Genomic DNA, 26060 nt, shown 5'->3' on the forward strand with positions numbered 1-26060 from the left:
CCTGGGCAACCAGTTTCAATGCTTGACAACCCTTTTCCATTAATCAAGGATATCACAGAATCACAGAATCTTCTTGGTTGGAAGGGACCTTTGAGATCATCGAGTCCAACCAGAAAAAACAAAAAAACAAAAAAACAAAACAAAACAAAACAAAACCCCAAACCACACCAACCCAAAAAAACCCAAAAAACCAAACACCAAAAACAAAACAAAAACAAAGACCACACAAAACAAACAACCACACCCCACCCACAAACAGACACAACCCAACAATCTCGGGCACTAGAGCATGCCCTGAAGTGCCACATCTACACGTTTCTTAAATACCTCCAGGGATGGCGACTCCACCACCTCCCTGGGCAGGCTGTTCCAGTGCCTGACCACTCTCTCAGTAAAGTAATTCTTCCTAATATCTGATCTAAACCTCCCCTGACGCAACTTCAGACCATTTCCTCTGGTCCTGTCATTATCCCCTTGGGAGAAGTGTTGTATTGGATATAACTGGTGCTGCCCTGTCAGGGCAAGGTGGGAAGGTGGAAAGGTCAGAGGAGGGGAGCAGGATGCTGCACCTCATGCCTTGTTGAGCTTTGCGGGCACCTGCTCTGCTTGGGAAGGAGAGCGTCTGCCCTGTGCTAATGCCAGTTGCATAAACAAATACCCTTCTACAGGCAAATGCATTGGTAACTGCTGAAAATTGGTCTTTGTTGAGCCCATCCTGAAAGTCGAACGGCTTCCTGACATGTAGCACGGCAGTAAAAATTTTTAATTAAAATTTTCTAGTTGGGACAAGTTTTTCAAGTTAGAGTTTTTATTTAACAGGCGGTGCTAACAACTATCTGTTTAGAAATTGTGAATTCCCCCCAGAGCAGTCCTTTGCTTTGTCCTGCTGACTTCAAAAGACCAGAGCTGCCAAAGCTGAGATTTTTCCACTTATAAGGGAGCTTTCAGCTACTGCCTGTGATTTCTGTCCTTCCTCTTGGAGTTAGTGCCTCGGAGAAGGTGAAAGCGGATTGCACTTGAGCATGGTGTGTCCCAGGGTATATTTCCCTTGAGGACTGTTACAAGCTGTCAGACTTTAGCGCAGACTCAAGGCTCCAACACATGCAATCAAGGAGCTTTAAGCTGTTTCCTGAAAAAAATCCACACCTTCAGTCTCCGTGTAGCTAATTGTATACTGTGTATAAATTATGATTCATCCTCTAAATGAGCTAAACCCTTCAGACCTCTAAATGTTCTTTGCAGTGTGTTAAAAATCTCAAAGTCTTTATAATGTGAAATTATGTTTGGGTTTTTTTTTGGTTTTGGTTTTTTTTTTTTTTATCAGTCAAAAGCCTCCCTAAGAAATAAACAAAAGAGATCCTCCAAAAATCCCTGAACTTCAGCAAAAATCCCTGTACTTAACCCTTCAGAGATAAGGCGACACAGAGTGATTGGAGCCAGGATGTATCCCAAAGGGAGCAGTCACAGCATCCTTATCCTCTCCCTCCCGTCCTGTGCTGCGCAGTTTCAGAGGCAGATTCCTGGGCTGCAGGAACAGTTTCTCTGATCTAATGCAGCCATAAATATGTAACATTAATATGTAATTTCATAAATATCTAAAATTATCTATGTAGCACAACAATGAGTGTAAATACTGGTACCTATTACTCTTGATATGACTCATGATATATTCATAAAGCAATTGAAAATTGTATTATACTTTTTAATGTTTGCAAACACCTGTATTTTGGGGAAATAATCCTCTCTGACCCATTGATTTCCTTTTAATTGCACTAATCATTTCCTGATGGTTTTAATTCTCCTAAATACAGCAATGATAATGCACTAAAAGTCTGCAAAATAGACTAATACGTGGAGTGTTGCCATTAGCTTTAAAATGGAAATGCAATGTAGGACTTGTTTGCCTTGTTGTAGATATAAAAATATGTATAAGAAATTTTCTCTTTATTTTTTAGGTCCCGAGGAAGCAGATTTCAAGTGCCCCCCGAATTATGTTAACTGCATCGGTACAAACAAGTGCATTCACTTGTCCCAGCTCTGCAACGGGGTCTATGACTGTCCTGATGCGTATGACGAAGGAGTCCATTGCCGCGGTAAGTAAATTTGCAGAGGAAATAATGCTTTAACCGGAAGTCTTTTGCTATACTGGGTTGTCTTTTTTTAGTTCAAAGAAAACCAGAACTTTCTTATTCCTGGGAATACATAGAAAACAAAAATGGATTGACAGAGATATGTTTTAATGTATTTTCCAAGTTCGTTTTAAAAATATTTTGTGTGAAGCAAATGCAAGTAAAAAGTCCATACAGTTTTTCAGACTTTAACGATTACTGACCTTGTGCGATGGAAATGGTTATACCAAAAGAAGGATGAGGAAGGCCTTTCTCAGGGAGCAAAGGTTGGCCAGCACACTATTTGTCAGAATGTTTTTTTTTTTCCTTATAACTTTTGTTGAAACAAAAAAGCCAATGAAAAACACTAAAAAATAGATCAGATTTGCTTTGAGCATTATTTTGCATTGAGGACTTGCTTTTGAGGGGATTTTATTCTCACAATCTACTGTTTAAGAGGGTAGTTACCAAATTTTGTCAAGGAGAAATCTTAATTAGAAATTGGAGGAGGTCAACATTTTTAATATCTCAGCTCTACTACTCAGAAGACTTATTAAGGTCTTCCTTGGGGATAGTTATAAGGTTGCCGTATTAAGCCCAAATCTTGGATACCATGAGTGATTATTAACATGTCAGTTATTCTTGATCAATAGACTGTATTGCTCAGATTGTTGATGATTCTCAACAAATCTCATGTTCAACACCAGAAATGCAGGGACAGGTCCTGGGGCTTCTGCTACAATCCAATGTGACAATATACAGTAAAAGATACAATTAATGGCGTAGTTCAGAAAGTTAAATTAGAATTTAAAAGTTCATGTGGACAGATTTCCAGAACTGTCACAGTAAAATCTAAGCCTGCACAAAAAAAAAGTCATATGGAACAAAAAAGCACTAAAACAACCAAAAAAAAAAAGAAAAAAAAAATGCCAGCTGGAATTAATCAGTGTAATACTGCTGACTTCACAATACTACAAGTAGTTATTTTTATATTACCAGATGAGGATACAGACTGTCATAAAAAAATGACAATTCTTATTCACAGTGATAGGGATAATTTCTTTTCTTGAAGGCTCTACTACAGTCTGCAGTCTACAGTCTACAGTCCTTGTACAATAAGCATTATGCAAAATCAAAATTTTTGTCAGCATATTGATTTTAGCACTGGTCCCAGCACCTAAAAAACCCCAAATGCTAATCTGGGCAAAGCGGCATTTAGCCCATGCTGAAGCTTTCTGAAGTTGCAGGTGAGTGTTTTTCAGCGAACTCTTCAAATGCATATTCCTCAATAATTCATATATTTGTAGAAACTACTCCGGATTAAATGACATAGGATTAAAAACTTCCAGTGCTGAATAATTATTGTATTATTACCATCCTATATTTTTATTGTATTTTAGCTCTTTAAATTAGGAGATTAATGGAATCAGAAAAAAAATAACTAACTAATATAAAACCCTATGTTAGTATAAATTAAATATGTTAGTTTTTCATATGTAGCACTATGTATATGTAGCCTATGCTTTGGAATGTGATAGCACATAAAATACCTAATCTTTATTCATACTCTCTTAATTTATGCTCAAATACACCTTATAAGGTTCATATTGATTCCCACTCCTTTCTTTATTATCATATATGAATATGAAAAGTTCCCAATGGTAAAATTAATGTGTGCTCTAATAAATTACCATAGAATTTCATAAAACATACTAAACAAACATTTGCTCTAAGCCACCCAGAACACATAGATAATCAAGTTCTATTATATTATATTTTATTAATAATTTAATGTTGTCTCCCAGTATCTCATCTAGTAAATGGTTAACAACTCATTAATATTGATTTTTGTAGCAATTATGTATTTTGACATGCTTATTAGAGGCAGTTCTTGAAGTTATTAGTGGACACATTTCTATCAACAAAGCCAAAGAATATAGAAAACAATAATTTTACATTATGATCATGTAGTTTGAGGCTAACAACTGCCAAAAATGTGTCATTATGATACATTCCTATGTATTAGATATTTGGGATGGATACAGTATAGATGTAATTATTCTCTCTCTATATAAATACATATATCAGAACAATGCATGGGGAACCGTTGAGTCATTCTGTTGTACTTTCTTCTAAGTCCTGAATATGCAAGGCATATATTTAGATCATCTGTGTGGCCAAAAGCTGCAGAGTTGTTTCAGAAACCTAGCCAAATAGTTAGCTTGTTCTTGATATTATTAACGAAAAAAAGGCATTCTGATAATTTAATTAACGTTCTTCATATGAAATGTTTGATTGAAGAAGAGAATAGCATTTTTAAAGATTTAGTTGCAAACAACTCAGTTGGTCACCGAGCTGACTATGTTAAAATAATCCATTGCTAGCGATGCTGATAGCGCTGTGTAAATAAGTCACGGTCTGTGCACCAGGAAAATGAGCTGTGATACGAAGCCTGGGGTGTGTGACCACGGCAAAGAGCGTTTCAGTGAGCAGGGCACAGCTCCACGGGAGCAAAAGCTTCTAATAATGGTTAACAACTAATGGACTATAAGTGTTCGGTACCTGGAACTATTCTAATTTCTTTCTCTAAATTTAATATTCTTACATTAATTCATTATATCATGATCTCTGAGAGATATATTCAGGCCCGCACCTATTCCTGGGCAAGTAAAAATATGAGCATATCTGCGGTGTGAAATGGTAATGTATGTGAAATTTCAAGGAAATAGTAGTAAATACAATGACATTCCTGTCTCATCATCTTTTATTTCAGGCACATATGCATTTTTGCTGGTGAATGTAATGCATAAATTCAGGAGGGGTTGTGGCAATATGAAATAAAAAATGTTTTATTATGTACGGTTGTTTCACATTATGTGTTTCAATGTCCTTCAGAGGAGAAGGGGGTGCGTAGTTCACTGAAACTGAAACTCACAGCATATAACAGTGAGAAGACATCCGTATTTGGTCATTTTGGATTCTTTGCTATTTTTTGACTAATTAAAGAATGCTTTAGAGAGGCTGCATAAGCAGGGGATCAAAGTATATACTAAACCCTCCTATAAAGTGTGAACTGGGGCTGGACCTATCCAGCTTTCTGAGGTTCACCAGATAATTTCACCTCCATCCAGTCATACTGAATGGGGAGCTGGTGCCCATCAGGTATTTGGAGGCTTGATAAGCCTTAAATAAAATTTACCAATGCCAAAACTAGACCCAAGCTTGAGTGGTTCTGGTAGAGGACTGATCTGGAACCACTCTTGAGAATTAAGTTTCTTTCTTTAACACAGTTCTTCAGGTTTCTTTTGAGAGCCTGGTCTTTATCTCAGTTGTGTTTTCAGCCACTTCTAAAGCTCAGCTATGCAGTGAGCTGAAAAGTCTTCTGCCACAGAAGACTCGCTGGATTATTGCAGGCTGGACTATATGGCTCTAGGTCTTTCCTTCCCATGTCCCATATGGGGTCACGGGAGGCATCGCTGATACGGGACTGGGGCTGGGGCTGGCTGTGGTCAGTTAAAGTAGGTGTCATATGGCTACAGCTTGCCCCAGCCTCTGATTCTGTGGTCTTTTGAAGGTTAAAATACCTCATTTTTTTTCTGAAGGCTTTAGGAACAGCTTAGACAAATATCCGTTATGGATTAGACGGAGTAACCTGGCCTTGAGCAGGTAAAGGATTAGATATATCCTTAAAATAATTTTGAGAGAATTACAATCACTGTGAATCTTAAAAAGGGTTTTTTGTAGGGCTGCAGAGGTGATCTGTACAGTTTTATAAATCAGTACTTATATGTATGTATTTATATATATGGCAAAAAAAATGAAAGTGATACAACAAACGATTTTTGGTCTGTCTCTGAATTAGAGCTATAGAACATTAGAACTTTTACAGGGTATAAAAATGTCCTTTTTCACTTAAAAAACTTAAAGGATTAAGTCATTATGAATAGCTGCAGGAATAGTTATGCTTAAGTTCTGGATATCCCAGTCAGAAAATACTAAAAGAATACTGAAACCAAAATACAAATACTCTGCATATCTTTGGCTTATGCCAATTTATCATAAAATGGAACATTTTTGGAACAATTACTGAGAAGCAAAACTGATGTGGAATTAAGAGGCCCAGATAAGAGCCCAGTGAAGGTACTAGTTGCACACTGTTGCTCTGACTTTAAAGTTGAAGTATATTTTGCGTTATAGTGCAATAGCCATCGCATGTCTGTGGACTGTGTTACATTCTGCAGTACAAGACGGAATAGTAAGAGCATTAATAGTCTGTATGTACACTTCTCCGATGGACACGTTCACCATAAAATATATTGGGATCTCATGAAATAGACTTCTGTCCCAGCCTTGAGATGGATTGTGCTCTGTGTTTCTTTGGTTTGAGCATAGACAAGGCAGGGCTTTGGGAAGGGGATGCTGTAGGGATTCCCTGGAAGTCTACTTGCACTAACACCCTGCAGTGCAAAGAGTTGAGCAGGTTCTCGAGGACGCTTTCTCTCATTCTAGTTGCTCCTACTGATTACCTACCGGTAGTAACTGCCCAGTATCCTGGCTCTGTGACATGCAGAAGTCACTGGACCAGGGCTCAGCAGAGCTCAGGACGTTGCTCTTCCTGACTCTGATTCCCAGCAGCTCCCCACTGAAGATGGAGTTGCATGAAAAACGTGCCTGTATCTTTTCCTATCTGAAATAGTGATTATTCAGATTGCTTATACCATCTCATATTGAAATTAAATATAATTGCAAGACTGCAACATCCATTAAAGCCCCTTGCTGTTTGCAGAGTCGTTATACATAAGATAATTACCTGGTTGTCTACCTCTCTGCGTACCTAGCACCGTCGACAAGATGAGCCTGGTCATACAGGAGAATCTGCATTCCCATCAGAAGACTAAATATCTTATGAAAATAACTTCAAATTTTTGTTTGATATTTTAACTACATGTAGCCCAACATCTTTTAGTAGGTTAATTAAGATTAAGAAAATCTAGGAGAGATCACAGAGGTTACTTGAGATACTTTCTTTTTTAATTAAAACTGGGATTTTGACTGAACATAACAGAACCCTTCCAGGTCTTCAGATTATTTGGAGCTTTGTTAACTGTGATCTGAACCATAATCTAGTCAAAGAAATATACAAAGTCAAACTCTGGATCATTTAGTATTAAAAAAAAAAAACAACGCAGAACACGCATACAGAAGATTTGGCCGAATAATTGTTATGTTTGTAGCAGGCTAGAATCAGAGTATTATTTTTCTGTTTAGGCTTTTTGAATGAATTGTTATTGTAAGGCGAAGATAAATGCTGCTATTACCAAATCGTGTTTTTGTTCTGGCACTTCTACAGCTGGAACACTGGGAAATTTTAAGTAGTGTTTACCAGAGGGGAAAATACAAATTTCAGAATTTTATGGAAACTTCAGGCCTTTCAAGAGTGAGGCAAAATTATAAAACTGGAAGTTATGGAGCTACATTTAGCATTTAGATCCTAGTCTTTTTTTTTTTTCTTTCTTTCTTCTTTTTTTTTTTCATTCTCAAGAAGTCGTGTAACAAAGTAACAAAAACGCTCTAAATTAGTCTCGAATTAGGAATGTTCCCGCCGTTTTCTCTTGAGACTGTTGCTGGAAGTAGTGCACACCTGCAAAAGAAATCCCTGTAAACTGATTTGGTTTATTCTGACAAGCTTTAAATCAATCATCCTTTAAGACACTGATGTGCAAAGTGTCACATCAGGTTACTGAATCCTTGAATCCCTGGGAAGTCTCACAGTGCTCCTGAGGTACCAGTGGGGCTGCTGAAACCGTCAGGTAACATTTGAAATGATTCCCTCTGCAACCGCTCTGGTTCTGCATCAGGCTTTTTACTTGTGGTTATAAGACAGAGAAGAGAAAAAAGCGTAGGCACTAAAATAAGATGATTGTGGGTATTTTTGCTTTGGAACAGAGCTGCTAGTAAGTAACTACATTTATCTGGGGAAAGGCTTATTTTGCTTTTTTTTTTTTTTTATATTATTGTATCTCCTTCTTATTTTACTATCCAAATATGCAATTTCTTGTATATTACTCTCTTTCCCATCTTTTTGCCTTAATAGAACATGATGTGGCTCGTTGAAATTAGTCAAGGTCATTTGGTCTATTCTGCTGTCAAGACAAAGAAGTCATGGGCTCCCTGATTTAATAACTTTCTATCACAAAATCCCGTTGCAGCAAAGCAAATGAAAGGTGTCTGACAGGGGATAGACGTTTGAGTGACGTGATTTCATCCCACCTTTTATGGGCTGTCGCTAAAAGAGGCCGGAACACACAAATGAACACCATTGTTAAGCTATCAGCATTGTCAGTGTGGCAAATTAAGCGTAGAACTTAAATGTTTGACCATATTTGATAATAATATATGATAACAGATCATTATATAGTACATAGTTTGCATGGAGTGTTGTGATCTTGTCCACTGAAGGAGCGATATATGTCTTGTCCTCTCCCAATCATTATTTCCATTTCAAGTTGCAGTATACGTTTTCCTGAAAGAAAATGTCGGATACTGTTCCCTACTGGCAAAAATCAAGTGTTGGTCAGTTATGGCCTCCCTGAATAAAAATACTGATTATTTTTCCTATTTAGCACACGCGTTAAATACATCTTTCTTCAAGGTCGTGGAAACCACATTTACACTGGGAAGTGCAGTGTTGAATGGTTGCACAATGGAGTTCTTTTTAATCTTCCTTACGAGAGAGTAAAGAACTTAACTCCAATATTTCAGTTTTTCTAGGATTCTGTTGCCTAGTAAAATGCACAAAGTGTAGTGAACATTAATATGTGATATTTTAAATAGGATTATGGTAGTTAAGAGGGCTGGTTAGTCGTGGGGGTAGTTAACTGGCTCGTGTTAAGGGCTACACAAACCTGATGTAAACAGCTACAGTCAGTGTTGTAGGGGGCGCGACGGAATGATCTGAGAAAGCTTTGTTCTACTTTCCAGGGATTTAGGTTAAATGGTATTTATTGTTGCCTGCTGTTGTTGTTGCCTGCTGTTACTGTTTTGAGGCTGCCCTCTATTGAGAAAAGAAAACAAACATTTAAACTCTTACTATGAGCATCTCCTTTTCAGTTTTATTCAACAATTTTTATCTTCTTTCTGTTGATTAGTGTGTATAGTTACCTGGTTATTTTTCCCTGTTACAGCTAATAAAACTCTTTAAGGAATTGTCTTATGTAAGAAATGTAAGATGTTTTCTGTACAAATAAATTTCAAAGTACTTTTATGAAGATATATACCCTGGGTATAATCCCTGTATCAGGGGTTCCAAGTATATTCACATGGCAAAACAACTGACACTCAGAAACTCACCCCGCAAGCAGGAATCGGAGCTGCTGCCTGGCTCCAATTAGTCCACATCAGAGTATATCTTAACTGCTTTTTCGATATATAGACATTGGAGACAGCTTTTCAGTGAGGAGAAACTCGGGCCTGACATCAGGTGCTTACAAAACACGAGTAACCTTAAGGTGGAGGGGGAATCGATAGCACAAGGTTTATCTTCAGCTGTTGTCTCTGATTTTCGGGGTGTGGGGGGTAGCTCAGACATACTGAAATCTTATTTAGAAGGAATAATGCTTTTTTCAGTTTCTTTTTGAGCATTTTTTCCTTTTCCAGGATATACATGAACTTTTAAATTTACACTAAAAATAGTGTAAGAATTCAATTAATACTTCTTCCATTAACTAATAGTAAAATTATATCTGATGAGGAAAAATGCATCTGAGGCATCCATCTGCCAATAGAACGTGTTATTCTTAAATTTCTGTGGCCTCTTATTCCAGTGACATTATTTGCCTATTCATTACTCGTATCAACAGAGTTTTAAAATAATTGGGCAACTTGGTGTTTGAAGTGAGGAAGAAAATTAAGTGAAAGGCACGTGTGCTGAAAAACGTGGCTTGTTCCTCCTAAAGCTATTAATAAAGTCGACCTAAATTTACAGAATGGTATCAAACTGAAGATGGAAAAGAAGAAAGAAAAGAGCAAATTCTGGGGCCAGCATCACATAATTTGTCAGAAGTGCAGTTGTCAGTTTTCTGCCCCAGGAGTCCTCAGCCAAGCTAAATTATGAGACTCGGTTTCAAGTTCTTTCACTCCCTGCCAGAAGGGATTTGACTTCCCAGCTCCTTATCTTCCCAAGGTGAACAAACAAACCAGCAAACGACAAGATGTTCTGCATGGGGGGTGCTTCAACTTCTCCTGGTCCTCTTCTCTGTGAAATAAACAGTTAAACATTTATTATAGCAAATACTTGAAGCTCCAGGAGTGTTCATTTGAACTCTCATGGCAAAGAGTCAATTCTGGTCTCTCGCTTGTTCCCATCTCAGCAATTAGTTGAGTATTGTTAAAGGAATTCTGGGATTCGGGTGGTCCTGCCTGGAATACATATGCCTCTAACAAAAAATCCACCTTCCTGCCCATGTATATATGGCATACACCATATCCTGCCTTTTCACACAGTACAATTTATAGCTGAAAAGAACTCATATTTTTTTCTTCTTGACAAGGACCTTAACTTCTTACCACGTCCCACTTCTTGCATTTTGCAGTTTGAAGCTTGTGAAACTGTAAAATCAAAAAGTCTAAATCATTTTCAAATTGTGTAATGTAGTTAAAAAATTTAAAGTTTCCATCATTTCTTAGACTATGATAAACAAGTCAAGATGTCACCAGCGATCTTAAGTGAGATTGATAGTAGTCAGTGGTGTGAAGAAGTTTGCTTTGACACTTTGAGAAATAACTCTTGGTCTTCCACTCAGAAGCAAGAAGATGCAGAGAGCATACAAAAACTGATTTTCAGAATTCATTATATGAATTCTGGTTTCAGTCATGTTTTCTCCACAAAAAATCTGTGTCAAGAAAGCGTAACTAAGTCTTTAACTCAGAGGAGTAATGCCTATAATTTGAGTTATCTGTGAAATGTACTGATTAAAATACTGCGAGATGAAGTGGAAAGAGTTAAAAATTGCGCGAGAAAGAAAAGAAAAAGAAGTGGTGCCATGGGAAAGTACAGACAGTAAAAGGCAAGTAAAAAGAACCACTGGAAGCAATCAAGTAAGAACAAAAAGTGGGAAAATACAGAGACCAGTCAATAACTAGGTTGAGTATAATCCTTTATATGAGGGCTAGTAAAGCAGACTTATTTTAAGTCAGTGCTCTCTGGAAATATGTGCGTCGAAGAGTAGGAACGTATTCCCACTGTGCTGACTTGAATAAGAAGAGTTTGCCAGGAGACTCCCTAGTCTAAGAATATTTTCTCTGTTGGGAAAGCAGGTGTATTGAAAGCATCAGTGCTGTGCATGCAATGGTATCAATCTTTACAGCTCACCATCATTTCTTTCTTCACCTGAAACTGTGTAGTTCGGAAAATTTTCAGATGATGTAAAATGAAACTGATACAGGCTTCAGTACTCTTTGCTAAATAAATGTATTAGAATTTTAATGCATGTGAACCACATACATACTGGTGGCATGTAGTAGAATACACAGATTAATAATTCTTACTAATATTGTGTCGTGGTTTCAGCCGAATTTACCAAAACCAGATCGACAGATGGCCCTTCCCCCCCCCTTCTCCCCCTGCCAAAAGAGGAGAGAGGAGGAGAAAGAGATAAGGAGATTCAGAAGTTTAGAATGAACTCAACTACTTTAATGAAGAATTCATATTAAAATAAAAATAAAGAAGAAAATAATGAAATAGATACAATATATATACAAAACCGTATCAAGCTCCCAGGATGACAGTCACGTCACCGGCAGGCACTGGGGAAGTCCCAGACTGGACTCAGCGACGGATGGGAACTGGATTCCAGCTCTGGAGTCGGGAACACACGGATCGGGATCAAAGGCACATGAACAGAGTCCTCTCTGGACTTCGGCCATTGCAGGAAGGGGCTGACCCTTTGACCCCTCAGCTTTTATACTGAGCATGGGGCAGATGGGATGGAATACCCCAGTTGGTCAGGTTTGGGTCACCTCTCCTGTCCACTCCTCCCCACCGATGTGACCCCTCTACGTTATTTCCGTTTCTGACCCCCTAATGGGGCAAATAACGAAATGGGCTGCCCTTGGTTGTTACAGCAATAAGTATAAGCAAGGGCCTCTCTGCACACCATTCCTTGGCATGGAGCACAAACATTGGGCTGATCATTCTGGGAACGAGCAGTTTTCTCCACAATATGCCGTTCATTTCAGAGAGTTAGAGGAGGCCTAGCTAAGATGTAAAATTAAAGAACAGAAAATTGGTTCGGTTTTACTTCAAACCGGGACATACTGTCTTTTAAATCCCACACATTATGCCAAGGAAATACAGACCTAATTTACTGTTCTCTGTGCAGATGATGTCCTCTCAAGTTAACAAGTTCATTAACAACTTCTTAAGTGTGAAGACACTTGTTAAAAAACTTTTAAAATAAGTAGTGTGTGCAAGAATAATAATTAAAAAAAAAAAAAAAATTAGTTAGGATGAGACCTAACTCACTAAAATGTGATTAATTTTTTTTAATCACTTGTATTCACATGTGCAAACGGATTTGGTGTTTTGTTTTGGTTATTTTGTTTTTAGGACACTCTAGGAAAATGCTACATCTGAAGAAGGATGAGCCCTATTTAAAGTTCAGGATGTGACCGTGATCCACTCTGTGCAAAACACTAACGTTTTCTGGCTGCTGTAGTTGTATTGACTGCTCTCTGAGCATCTCTTTTTAGCTGTGGGATATCATGTGGTAGAACATATTCTACGAAATCAAACTTTCTGAGACTATATTTAGCATCCTCTAAAATAATTTTTGTCCATCCAGTCATTCTTAAAATCCATTCACATGTAGCAAAGTATTAAAAATGCCGTTTGGAAGATAAGATACCTTATACGTGGGATGGATTAATGGAACAATGGACCATTGTCAGCCTTTCCATTTTCTCAAAGGAAGTGTTGACCACTAAGATTAAAAAAAAGAGGAGGAATTAGCAGCAGACCAGAGTATGATTCCAAAAATAGGTTTATCCGATGCACAGTGACACTTTTCTGACCCCTTCATGATGCAGCTTGGTTTCCACGCTTGTGTGGAGGTTCCATAAGAGCTGATGTCACGTTCCCAGAGCCAGAACAGCCAGAGAGAAAATGTCTCTGTTTTAAAATAAAAGACTCATTTATAGTAATTTAAGCCCCAAACACATCTCTTCGCCCTGCTATAGAAGGTCAAAATCCTCACTCATTAAGACCTATATGTGGTCTTTTAAACAAATGCACTTTTTAATTACCAGCAGGCAATTCGGCACAATTTGTTGCTGTCTAAGGTACTTTTTATTTTCTAATGGTCTTGCATATTTGATAGCCTCTTTCAAAATTATCCATCAGATGTAGGACCTGCTGCTTGTTTAATTGACTTTTTCCCTCTTTTAATGATGTGCATCACGTAGAATTTTAGCAGAGGTGAATCCAACTACACGTGGGAAAGGCAGCTCTTTGTATCACTCCCGTGCACTTGTAACACAACTATAAAGGTGACGGGGACCCAGCCCGGGAAGATCTGTTTGGAATAGGGACATTGGAGCTGTGACCCATGTACTTTTGTCCAAGGGGATTTATAAGAGAGAACATCCCCTCTGCTGAAGGGCAGGAGCTGTTGGTTGCTCTGCCCCCTTTTCCTGGGAATCTGGAACCCACTCTGCCTATTCAGAAACTTTTCCTTGCAGGGTCGGGTTTTTTCCCTGCCTTAGGGTAAATCTCTGCAACTTCAAGGAACAATATCAATCCATTTATTAATTTTAAACACGATAATAAGGTGCCACTACAGCATGCTGCCTCAGTGCTATGCTAAGATTATTTCAACAGCTGTCCCAAAGTTTGTGCCCTGCACTGGTTGTGTCATCATTTTCATAATCATTTGTTTAGCTGCTCTCTTTGTTATTGACTCTTATAATTTATTTATCGAGAACAAACATCTTCATTTAATGAGCATTCAGATCTTGATTTACTTGCTAAACTAAATTCCTGAGCAAAAATAAAAACAATGTGAAGTCACATTTTATGTTCTGTTTTAAAATATTTATGGGAGAACAGTTCCATCTGGGATCAAGGCTTTATTGTAGAAGGTGACACAGACTTACAGGTTGAAAAAAGAATAGTTCACAATTCTGAAGTAGCAGAACACTTAGTTTTTGCAAATTTGAGCTTTTTTACTTCATTGAAAGACAATGAAGTGATAGAGGAATGGAATGAAACATTTATGTTCAGGTAATTTTTAGGTTTCTACAGGAAAGCCATGAGTATAGTTTTAAATTCTCACACTAATGGCACACACTGGCATCAAAAAGATCAAACAGGATGGGGATAAGTTCTGTTCTGCAAATTGCTACGTAAAATGTGCACAGATACATAAAACCAAAACTGTTCAGATATCCTGAGTACTCGTGTTTAAGGTACATTATAATTAAAAATACTGTTGCGAAGTGCAACTGTTCTACTTTCTGCCATGAACTGACACTCATCACTTATATGAAAAAATAATCAGAGAACTACTCACAAATTGAAGTGGATGCAGTGTGAGGCCCATACATCTGCTTTCTGGTACATTTGGATGTCCTGTGACTCTCAAAAATGTAAAGTGCTGTATTAGCCCTTCAGGGAAACCTGGGCTTGTTTCCTGCCCTTAACGTGGGATCTGGATGCTTTGATTTTTAGAGAAGAGAGCACAAACCCAACCCAAATCTCATGTTGGTCATAATGTCTGGTATTAGAGGAAAGGATAAAACACAGTGATCTTCAAACCGTAATTTCCCCTTCTTGAGCTTAATGGAAAAATGCTTTAAATAGAAACATCCCTTTTAGTGACACGTTGTGATTACTGTTCAGATGAAGTAAAATGGGGATCATGGATGCTTCCTCTCTCACTGCAAAGGTTACTGGTTTCTACATATGTGTCCTATTTGGCTTTACAAAGGAGAAAGCTAGATGAAAGATAAAAACATGCCCTTACATGATCCCCACAGAAAAGCAGGCTTTCTACTATTTGAAAAATTTTTGTTTTGAAGTCCACCGACATGTGCCAGGTTTCTCAATATTGTCTTGAAACTACTGTAAAGACATGAATCATTCCAGTGCTAAACCGATTCAATTTGCGGGATGTAAGAACTAACAAACATTTCTTGTTACAGGCAGAAATTTACAGTCTTGTGATTTACATACCTTAAAAAGTCCATCCATTACATTTAATAAAAAATTGTTCTGCCAGTCCAGGAAATTTTTCCCTCCTGATGCCAAAAGGGTCTACAACTGGAAGGAGCCATTTGAAAAATGCCTCAGGTTTTCTAAGACTTATCACAAAGTCAGAAATAACCCTTGCTGCATCCCTAAGGATATTCATAATACATATGATACATACCTAAGGATGTACATAAATCATACGGAAATTCCCAGCATGCAGTGGGAGAGAGAAGCTGGGTCTACCATAAATTCACATAGAGCTGCCCAGCAACTGGGCTGGTTTGGACCTCAGCTCTGTAGACATCCTCGTCTACCCCAACATACTTATAAAAGAAACCTTAGTGCTTTCAAAGCGTTTAGTCTTCTAGTGCTTGCATAAAGAAAGTCTGTTGATCTTAATAAAGCCACTATAAGTGTTCACCGAAGGATCCAGGAAGCTCTTTTCAATATATGGACTGTAAATGAAGTAGAAATTGCCGTTGGCTTGTGTTAGCACGAGTTGCAGTCATCTTCCAAGTTAAAAGTGATGTGAATGAAATACAATCCTTGTTAAGGGATACATCTGCAGGCCTTCGATTCTGACTTCAGCTGAGAAAGTGCTTCTCACATCTTTCTTTTTCCCCTAATGAAGGCACAGCTGTGCATTTAGGGACTTGACAAAGAGTGTGATTAGGAGTTCTAGACTTCCAAAATAAGTTATCTGCCTTCAAAAAGAGTTGTTATTAGCAACTAATTCTTGGTGAGATCTATTACTGTCTCATGTCGCCAGCATTTTTGGTGGTAGAAGCATGGGAAAGCTGTAGCAGTTTAGTAAATCTTAGCATCTTCCAGAATTTATATGGTGCTTCAATTTGATTATAAGGTCTGCATGAACATGTCACAGACTCCATAAAATCTGAAACTATTTAGTTCAAATTACTGGCGGTTTTGTTGGTTTTTTTTCTTTGTTGTTATTTCAGGTTTTTTTGGTTGTGTGGGTTTGGGTTTTCACCATCACTGCCTCCTGTGGGACACATTTTTGGGGCTAGCTGGGTGATTCCTGCAAGCAAGAAACCAAAACAAGAGAACAAGAGCAGCTTTTAACTATCCTTGTTCTCATCCAGCTGGTGTTTTCTCATAGTCATACCTTACTCCTGACCATGGAAAAAAGTGAGTGGGCAACCACAGACCTAACTTTCCCTCACCAGCTCTCAGCCTGGGCAGTGGTGTTTTCCTAGTGGAGAGGTGGACTCTACTCATCCATCCCATGGTGATTATGTCCAAAGAAGTTACTGTGCTGTGATCTTCTTTAGCTGGAATACATGTTCTATGCTGAATTTCTGTTCCAGAGCTCGCCTCCTTGCGTGAAAGGGCTATTGATGTAGAAGAGAAGTCTATCTGGGGTATGTAAAATATGTCAGAGATTTCCAAGGAGCTGACAACACTGATGTTCAGCCCTGTGAGTTCTGCTGGCAAGTACCTTGGAAACATTCACTGTGGTGCTAAACATATATCAAGAATGTATTTCATGCTTTAGCTGTAACACAGACTGTCTTTTATTCTAAACTGACCTGCACTGTAGATAATGTAATTTTAATTTCAAAAAGGCTACTAATCATTGTCTCTCACTCTGAGAAGTCCTGTCATACCTGAAAGTGTGACCATAACTAAAACTTCCAGTATTTGGGAAGAAAATATAGCCAGAACAAACTTTAGCATTAGTAGTAAGCTGATAATTAGGATTTTAAAGGTTCTGCTGCAGCTATACTATACGTTTTTTCTAAAGAACTGGTCATTTATGGACTTAGTGCAAGTAGATGCTGGGATTCAGCTGTTGGTCTGAAGTGCAGCCTGAGTACTTAGTTTTTATTTAGATTTTTCTCAGACGAGCTATCAGTGAGCAAGACTGCTACACAGGTAGTTTTGGCACAATAAGTGATTTTCTTGAGCATAGCCAATGCAGACATTTTTTTATTTGTGGCGTTTTATTGTTTTATTTTGTTCCTTCTTAATAGACATCAGCCAACAACTTGGGGAGTTTTTAATGAAAACTAATGTTTGTAAATTTTACTGTAGACAGAAGGCTAAAATATTTGTAAATTAAAAAGTTGGAGGTGAATTTTTAAAACAATTTTTTATTAGCTTTTTAGTAAAACATCCCAGAAACTTTGTCATTTTGAATATGAAGAATATAGGCTTTGGGGTTTTTTTCCCACACTGATGTATTTTAAGAGGGTTGCAGAAACCTCCAAATAAATCCATGCTGTACATAGAGATGTTTACTTTGGAGAAAGGTCAGACAATATATTATAGAATAGGAATCTAGCATTTTTGAAAAAATAGATTTTATTCATTGTGATAAAGATTTAAAATAATTACTGGAAAGTAAGATCTCATGAAACATGAAGTATTTTAAGAATTTGAAGCTTCTCTGCATTGGATCAGCGATGCCTTGTCTCTGTGATATTATCATGGAAACTCTTCTGTGCTACTCGCAAAGCACAGTTAGTTAATGAATGGGGGAAAACATAACAGTTGATCAAGTTCATTCTGGCTGGGGAGGGAGTGGAGGCAGTGCTGGAATGCGGGAGACCTGTGGATTCAGGCAGGATAATGCCCAAGGGAGGAGGAGAGCCCTGTGGCACCTGCAGTCACAGAGTTCACATGGGAATCTTGATGCCCGTGCATCGTTATTCTTCCTGGAGTGTCCTCCCTTCCTTTGCTCTGGACAGACCGTTTAACCACTGATGTTGATGTATGAGTGTGACTGGTAGGAACCTTTGAAAGCACATCTAATGTTACCTGGAATAAATAGCCGTGCCATTGTAAAAGAAGCTTACTAATTCTTTTTACCTCAATCCATATATGCTATTTTTAAAGCGGTGTGTGTCACCAGCTGCAGTGTAATTTACTTTTAGAATACAGTGCTAAAATTTCTCTAGTCTCCTCAGAGAGTCATCTAACGAGGGATGTTTTCAGGGAAAGAAAGAGATGCATAATCTAAAACACTGCAGGATAAAGCTTTTATTACTGTTTTGAAGGTAATTAGAATTCATAATATTCATTCTTATTTCTTGTCAGAAAGGTTTTAAAAAATAAAGTTTGTGTTAACAATTGTGGGTACTTGATAAAGTTAAGAACATCAAGAGACAAAATGGTGTTCTGGAAGGATACAAAAAGGTCTAATTAGTCTGTATGAAATGGAGTCTTTGGCACATGAGGCAATTGCCTCTCATACCGGCCAGCGCGTTTGCTGCCATTCGTTAGTCCCCTTCCCATTTCCCTGTGGAGCTGCTTTGTCAAGGACTGGGAGTTTTCTGTCACAGAGAAAACTCTGACTTGATAGAGGGAATTTGGTCTGTGGCTCGAACTCCTGGGTACTAAGGTAATAATTAGTACCTTATAATAACTATAACTAGTCACTCCAGAGACAATTATCACATGCATAAGAATTTATAGAAGGGAAAACCAGTTGGTTATTACCCGGAGCTGGGATCAATGACCCTGTAGGGTACCATAGTATAAAATACAAACAACGTGACTGCTATTTTCAGAACACTCAACAGGCCCTCCTAATGATAAACCATACTAACAAGAGCAGGGAAAACATTGCCTACTGTACCTCCGTGTAAAAATGAGTTTCTATGAAATTTGATTTGCAAACTACAAGAAAGTTCGAGGAGGAAAACATAGCACAGGCTCCACGAAACTGCTAATGGTGCTTAGCATTTGAGAAGAATGGTAAGTTAAGGAAGAGATCTTAAAGGAATAGTTTAAATGTTTGCTTTTTCTCCTTCCTTTAACAGTTTGTGTCATAAGAATCGATGGCTATTTGCCTTTTAAGTTCCCGTAATCTCTTCATGGAATGAAAATTTCAGAATATGTTTCCCTGGTACAGTCAAACGCTGTGTGGATTTATGTTGATGAAGATCTGTAGCCTATTTGCAGCAGTGATATGTGCTCCTTTTAATCCATCCATCTTTCAACAGTGACAAAAGGTGGCTGTTCTCTTTTTAGTCATAAAGTTAACTTCAAAAAGGAGATGTCAGTAAGTAAAAGAAAGTGATTTTCATCCTTTAATATTGCCACAAACCCATTTTTTATTGATAGGTGCCAAAAAAGGTTGCAATCATTTTGCATGGCTTTAAAGCAGCGATGGCTTTACTTTGAGCACATTAAATCTGCACTGGTGACTTAAAGGAGGCAGCAATTACCACATGGCTCCTGTTACTCACAGAGAGAAAATGATGAATTCATAAGTACAAGAGTTAGGTATTTAAATCATTGACAGGAATACTTAAATCTATTAATCATTTTGTTGTTGTTTGACTAGTGTTCTATTGTTCGGCTTGATTTGCCAATGCATTCATTTGTTGCTTGTTATTTTGTCACTGAATTATAATTTCATTATTCTCTGACCTTGTTTGTCCTTTGCTCACGTAATTGCATTGTAGGGGTGGTTGAAAGCATTTAGTTAAAACAAAAAAAAAAAAAACAAAAAACAATCCAAACTTTTATTTTGCAATGAAACTGCACGGAACATAAATCTTAGTGAGGTTCAGCTGATTTTTTTGCTGCGGTTGCAGCCGGGGCCGCTGCCAAAGGACCAGGCACAGTGAGACAGTCCAACCTGGAGAGCAACCCGAGCAGGCCAGGAGCGTGGTGAACTGGACATCTCCGAAGTGTCTGATGGTCCGTCATAAGATCTCATAAACTGCAGTCTGGGGACTGCTGAAACTGTACTTTAAATTGTTTTAAAGCTAGTAAGCCAGATATGTTGTATATATATATCTATATCCATATTGCTATTATTGCTTCAGTAGTTACTTAGAGCAAAATGGATTGGCTTTCGGTTAACTGCAAAATATCCGCAGTACCTTCCCTCTTCTAATTTGGTGCTATCGACAGAAAGTACAAGACTACTCTCATTTTAGAGTTTTCCATGCACTAAAAAAAAAATTATATAGTACAGTAGCTATTCGTAGGGGAAGGGGAACATTTTCCCATGCCCCAGTTTCCAGTACATAGGGAAAAGCTGATGTAACATTTGGAAGACAAGAATATGGTGTGCTCCAAAATGTTTGAATTCTGTTCTTCCCGAGAGTTCAAGGTTTCTGTGGTGCGTTGATATCATTTTCAACCACTATTCGTATTTTACACTAGTGGGGAGCCAGAAGCACTGGAAATCCTGCCTCAGAGGACTTCATATTCAGTTGCAAATTAATTTTGTATATTAGTTCGTGTATCTAAACTCAGACCAAACTAATCAATCTTTCTAGCCATAGCTAATATGATAACAATAATTAATAAGATAATGGATCTAACATTTGTGTGATAAACTTTTCTTTGGGATAATGGGACTGTGTAGAAAATAGAAAGAACAAAACCTTTCACTTCCGAGGGATTTTGTATCATTTAAATTGGAATCACAGGAGAGATTAGGCGAGGAGAGAGACCGTCCTTCCCTGCTCTGATGGCCTCCAAGATAACATATTTTTATGATGACAGGATTCACCTGTTCACCAAGGTTAATAGCTGTTTGGAACGGTGGCTTCTCTTTGCTTTGTATTCTGTGCTGCAGCAGGCGTCTTAATAAATGGTTCTGTCTAATAGCTCGATCTGGGCTTAAAGGCTTAAACGGGAGAGTCCGTCCCCAACTGAAACAGCGAGTTTGTGCCTTTCTTACAGCGTGAGCTGCTGTTCTCACTAACGACCAGGGCACGGACTCCCAGCCTTAAAATCTCCCGCCGCTCCTCACCTTAGGTTTGGATTCAGCTCTAAGCCTGTCATGGAGGATGATTATTATTGTTGCTAGTTAACTGCCTTCTCCATCTGTGCATCAATTGCCGGGATATCCTCCCAAACGAAAACAAATCTGGCGCCTGCCTGGAAATTTCAAGCAGCTGTGTCCTATATAGGTACGGGTTGATGTGCGCTACTGCTGAGAGATCTGCAAAACACACCACCACTGAGACTATTGCCTTGCTCTGGGTGGACTGGGAATGGGGTCTGTTAAAGAGAAAATTAACAGCACAAAGAAAGAAGAATGTTTGCTTTTAACAGCTCTTCTTTTATCTTCTTTTCAGAGCGTGTTTGTGCTTTATCTCCTTCATGTTATGGCAGAAGTTATGAATGTTGATGAGCCAATGCAGATTCCTTAAGTACTGAGTCTAGGAACCATTTACCAATTCATACAGTGGAAGATTCAGTCCATTTTACACAATTTATTTCCTAAAAGCTGTCTACAGAGTGTTTTGTGTAGCACGGAGGGCAGTTTGGCTTGAACGGGATCATGCGTGTTCTAGTTTAACGTACGTGTAACTTGTATCAGTGTCCTTGGTGGTAGAAAGGGCCCCAAAATGGATGTGTTCCTGAACGGGAAGGGGCTCAAGGGGAAAATGCAGTTCACTGGGTAAAACCAGAGGAGAGTGGTCGCACCAAAGGCCTCGGGAATATCCAAGTGCTGGCCCAGCACTGCTCCTCCTGCCCCCCGGGTACTCTCAGTGTGTCGAAAGCAGAACTAGACCTCCATGTCTCAGGTTAGGAAAGCACTTGGTTCCTGCCGTATTTCATTCCAAAGTCCAGGTGTTCTGCCTTCGTTATCTTGTCTGTATTCATTCTGTGAGGTCTGCATGGACTTAACTTTCATTAGATGCTGTATTTTACTTTATCCTGATTTATCACTATTTAAAGGACTAGGGCTGCTGTAACAAATTCCCTGCCTTCCGTCCCAGACCTGGGTGCATTTCAGTTTGAAGACGACTCTTAGATAACTTGCAATTACTTTATGATCCTTTTGCATGGAAGGTTATTGCTGTTCAGCGCTGACCTGAATATTTTTCTTATGTGTTAACACAAGTGCTTGGTGCTTTGAAGCAAAATAGAGGAATAAAAGCCTAACCTCCCACGCCAAAGAGCTGTGGTTATAAGGAACTGTTATGAAATCCTAATGTCCAGCTCATACTTCAGATTTTTGGGAGCCTGAGAGGTTGCTGCTATGCCCAGCCATAGGATTTGTGGGGGGTGGAAGCTTCTGTTCCCCTCCCGGCAGCCCTTGGCATGCGTAGGAGGGGGAAAGGCTCAGCGTGCGGGTCTCTGAGATGGCGGCACCTCTCCTTCAACGGCTTCTCAACAACAGCGTCTCTTCGCTCCTCATGCTTTTTTCCCCAAAACACGTTTTAATCTTCTGCATGGAAATCAAATAGGGAAGAAATTACTTTCATTATGTTGGTTTTATTTGTTTTCCGACTTAGTCTAATGCACGGGATTATTCTCGCCCAAATAAATTACACATTAGAAGCAGTACAACAAAGGTATGTGCTGTTTCAATGGAAATGAGTTGATATCAGCAAAAGCACATAAATATGAGAGAAGTCCAACTGTGCATTTTAAGAAGACAATAAATGAAAGTAGGTTGTTTTTACACGATTTTTTAAACAAAATTGTTATTCATTACTGCACTGTCTGTGCTTTCGTCCCTTCTTCTGCGTTCTCCACCTCCTCCTTGGTATTGACTTCTGGAAGAACAATAATATTCTACGGAAGAGGGATTTGTAATTTGTGATTACAGTTGACATGCTTCCTTAAGAACACTGCACCCTGCGAGAGTTATGCCGCCCTGGCCTAGAGGTGGAAGCAGACTTTCTTGATCTTGCACCCCATTGAGCTGAGTAATGAAGGTAGTGGAGAGCAGCCAAGGCATCAAAGGCAGCCGCCATCCACTCTGCTGTCAGATTTCCTGATTTTTTTATTCCTTCTTTAGTGCAATACTCAGAAATAATCAAATGTATTGTTGTAAATATCAGCATGTTATTGCCGTGGATAAGTTGTACTGAAAAAAATCTATATTTCATGGAGTCTAAATTGTGCTGAATATCCAGAGGTATTCACTAGCTACTTCTATGGCTCCTGCTGGTTTTTTATGTACTTCAGGGAAGTCATTTATGATGCTTGAGTCACCAAAATTTAAGGTGACATGACAACCCATAAAAGCATTTCAGTCTCCCAGAGACACTTACGTGCCATAGGAAAAGCAGTTAAACAACTGAGAATCTTGATGTTGATTTTGTCAATCTTCCTTTCTGTCTACTTCCAAAAAGGGATTCGCAGTTCAGTGGTTTACACTGGCTCACCCCTCTTTGCCCCTGAATGACCAACGTAATCGCGCAGTTGGCTCTGGCGTGGTGGGACCAGCAGGCAGCCACCGTCTGTCCTGCGCAGGAGTTTTAACCTTGTGGGTGACCCCTCCAGCGCAAAGGCAAGAACAAATGGGGAATGTGCTGCTCTAATATTCCATACTGCACAAAATTAGAATCTATTTTAATGATGTTCCATTTTTCTTGTGTCCACCCCAACGCTTACTCATATCAGATGTACTTTCTTTAAGGACAAGCTACGGGGTCTTTTCTGTTGCAAATTCTAACAGTTTTTTCTGTGAAGCTGGAACTCTAGAAGGAAAATGAAAATTGTATCGCGACTGGTTTTCCTCCTACATGGGAAGAATTGCCATCTGCTACTCATGCTGAGGGAAACTCATGGGAGCAAGGGCACGGGATAAAGTAAACTACGAAGAGCACCCATTGGAGCGTGCCCCTCTTCTTGAAGAGAGAACTATTCTGTTGCTAGGGTATATATTCTGGGTTTGTTTTCCAAAAAGAAGAGGTTTTTCCAGTCCGTGATCTCCAATCTCAAACTGGCTGTGGTGCCAGGTGTTATTTTCACACTTCCAGGCAATGCCTACTGGGCGCTAACTGTCCAGCAATTCTGATTTAAAATTTATTGGCTGTCCTGCCAAATCCTGGTGAATAATACGTTTCTTCACGGTGAAAAATACCTTGTAATACATTGTGGTTTAAGTTTTCCAGCTGGTTAAAAAGCAGATTCGTGTACTTAAATCACAAGCAAACGCCAGTCTCTCTCCTAGCCATGCGTTTGATCTTTGCACTCTTGTTATGTTCAGAGGGGACTTGTTTTACCCAGGTGTGTGTGGGGGGTGTATGGAAATCCATACAACGACCTATAAGTAGAGCTAGTTTTAACTGAAGGTTGTAGTCTTTTCCACAGCGCTACCCAGCACCACTTAGGCATGTACACTGCCCCAAAATACATGACTGCTTTCCTGATAGCTTTAATGCATGTTTTCTATTGTCAGTTAAATCCAAGTCCACATAACAGTCTTCTGATATTCCCTCAGTCTCTTCAACCGTTGAAATCCAAAGTGGACTTGACTAAACAGAGATCAGACAGACCCGAAGAAAAGGCTTTGTCTGCTGGGGGGTGTGTTGTGTCACACAAAAACCTTCAGTCTAAGAAAGCAGTGGAGTTGTTGCTAAACTGTTCTCTCTTGAGTTGGGGGGAAGGGGCCGGATACGGTGCTTGCTTTCCCACTTGAAAAATGGTACATTTTCAAACTCAATACAACATTTTAGAAGTAGAAGTTATTTTTGCTAATGGTTTTGTGTGTGTGTGTAAAGGCATGTGTGATGATGCCTTGGTTAATAACCATCACTTGGGAGAATATTTCTACCATTATTCCAAATCAATTTTTTTATGTAAGAAAAAATTTTAAACTTTTTTTCTTGCAGATTTGCCTTGTCCCATACATTCCAATACTATTTCATTCTTCCTTGCTTTGCTACTGATATATTTAGGGGTTCATTTTGATCAGCTTTGTTATGGTCCAGAATTTGTCTTGTTCATTTCAGTCAGGTTTTGACACTGGAAGTTGATGACAGCCAACAGTAGTGGTAAATTCATATAAGGGAGGCAGCAAATATGTATTTAATGCAAATGTTAATGTTAAAAAGCAGATTAATTTTATATAGTTTCATTGTGGAACCGAGGCTGAGACATCTATAAAAATCTCCATTTAAATTCTATTTTCATACCTGTTAGTGTGCAATAAATACCACGCATTCAGTAAGGAATCCGATTGAACAAACAACAACAACAAAACAAACAAACAAACAAATCCTGCACAGAAATTTTCTATTTTAGCATCTTATTTTTTGGGGTTGCGTGGTTGGGTGTGGTGTTTGTTGGTTGTGGGGTTTTTTTGTCTTTGTTTCCCCCCTAAATACCGTTTACAGGTATATAAAGTAAATATAGTTCATTTCCACAGCTTAACAGATGTTACACTTTTGACGAGTATTCCCCAGCCAAAAGTCTGTGCATTTTAGTTATTTTAATATTAATTAACTGATTAAAGATGCAAGGAAAATAATGCAGACATCTCCTTTAAATCAATAGATTAAAATAGCCTTCTGTGTTCCTTCTTTCCTTTCCTTAGGTTTTATAGTTTAGCCATGCATTGATTAAAAGAAATTATATACAGGATGACTCCAAGGGGAAAAAAAAAAATCTGTAACAGTCTCAATGATTCTTGAATTGTATAAGAATTGAAATTCTAACTCTTGGCAACTTTGAATCAGTGTAATTCAATTGATTTTGGTCAGATTATTTGAATTACAGTTGTCAGAACTGGCTTCTGAACCTAACCAAGCAAGCCTTCCTTACATGGGTTCTGCAATAAAATGCAGTCCAATAGACAAACTTGTGTCCTTGGTGATGCAAAGAGAGATGGACTGAGAATATAAATGTATAAATGTTTCCGACTGACAGCAGAGCCTCTGAACACCTTTACTTGAAAGAACTGGACTTATCTATTGTCCTTTCTGAACCAATTTCAGGAGTTTTATTACATGGTCAGATGTACTGTAATATTCAGT

The 26060-nt window shown here is 38.6% G+C and overlaps 1 protein-coding gene across 1 annotated transcript in view; it reads left to right on the plus strand.

Annotated features, from left to right (window-relative positions):
- The window catches only part of LRP1B (LDL receptor related protein 1B), a 575621-nt gene that overhangs the window by 119389 nt on the left and 430172 nt on the right, over positions 1-26060 (plus strand). The window contains exon 3 of the mRNA XM_074145610.1: positions 1956-2093. Within this exon, the coding sequence (XP_074001711.1) occupies positions 1956-2093 (138 nt within the window). The remainder of the gene's footprint in view (positions 1-1955; positions 2094-26060) is intronic.

This window comes from Numenius arquata, chromosome 3 (assembly GCF_964106895.1).
Source record: "Numenius arquata chromosome 3, bNumArq3.hap1.1, whole genome shotgun sequence".
In the NCBI taxonomy this organism is placed as follows: domain Eukaryota; kingdom Metazoa; phylum Chordata; class Aves; order Charadriiformes; family Scolopacidae; genus Numenius; species Numenius arquata.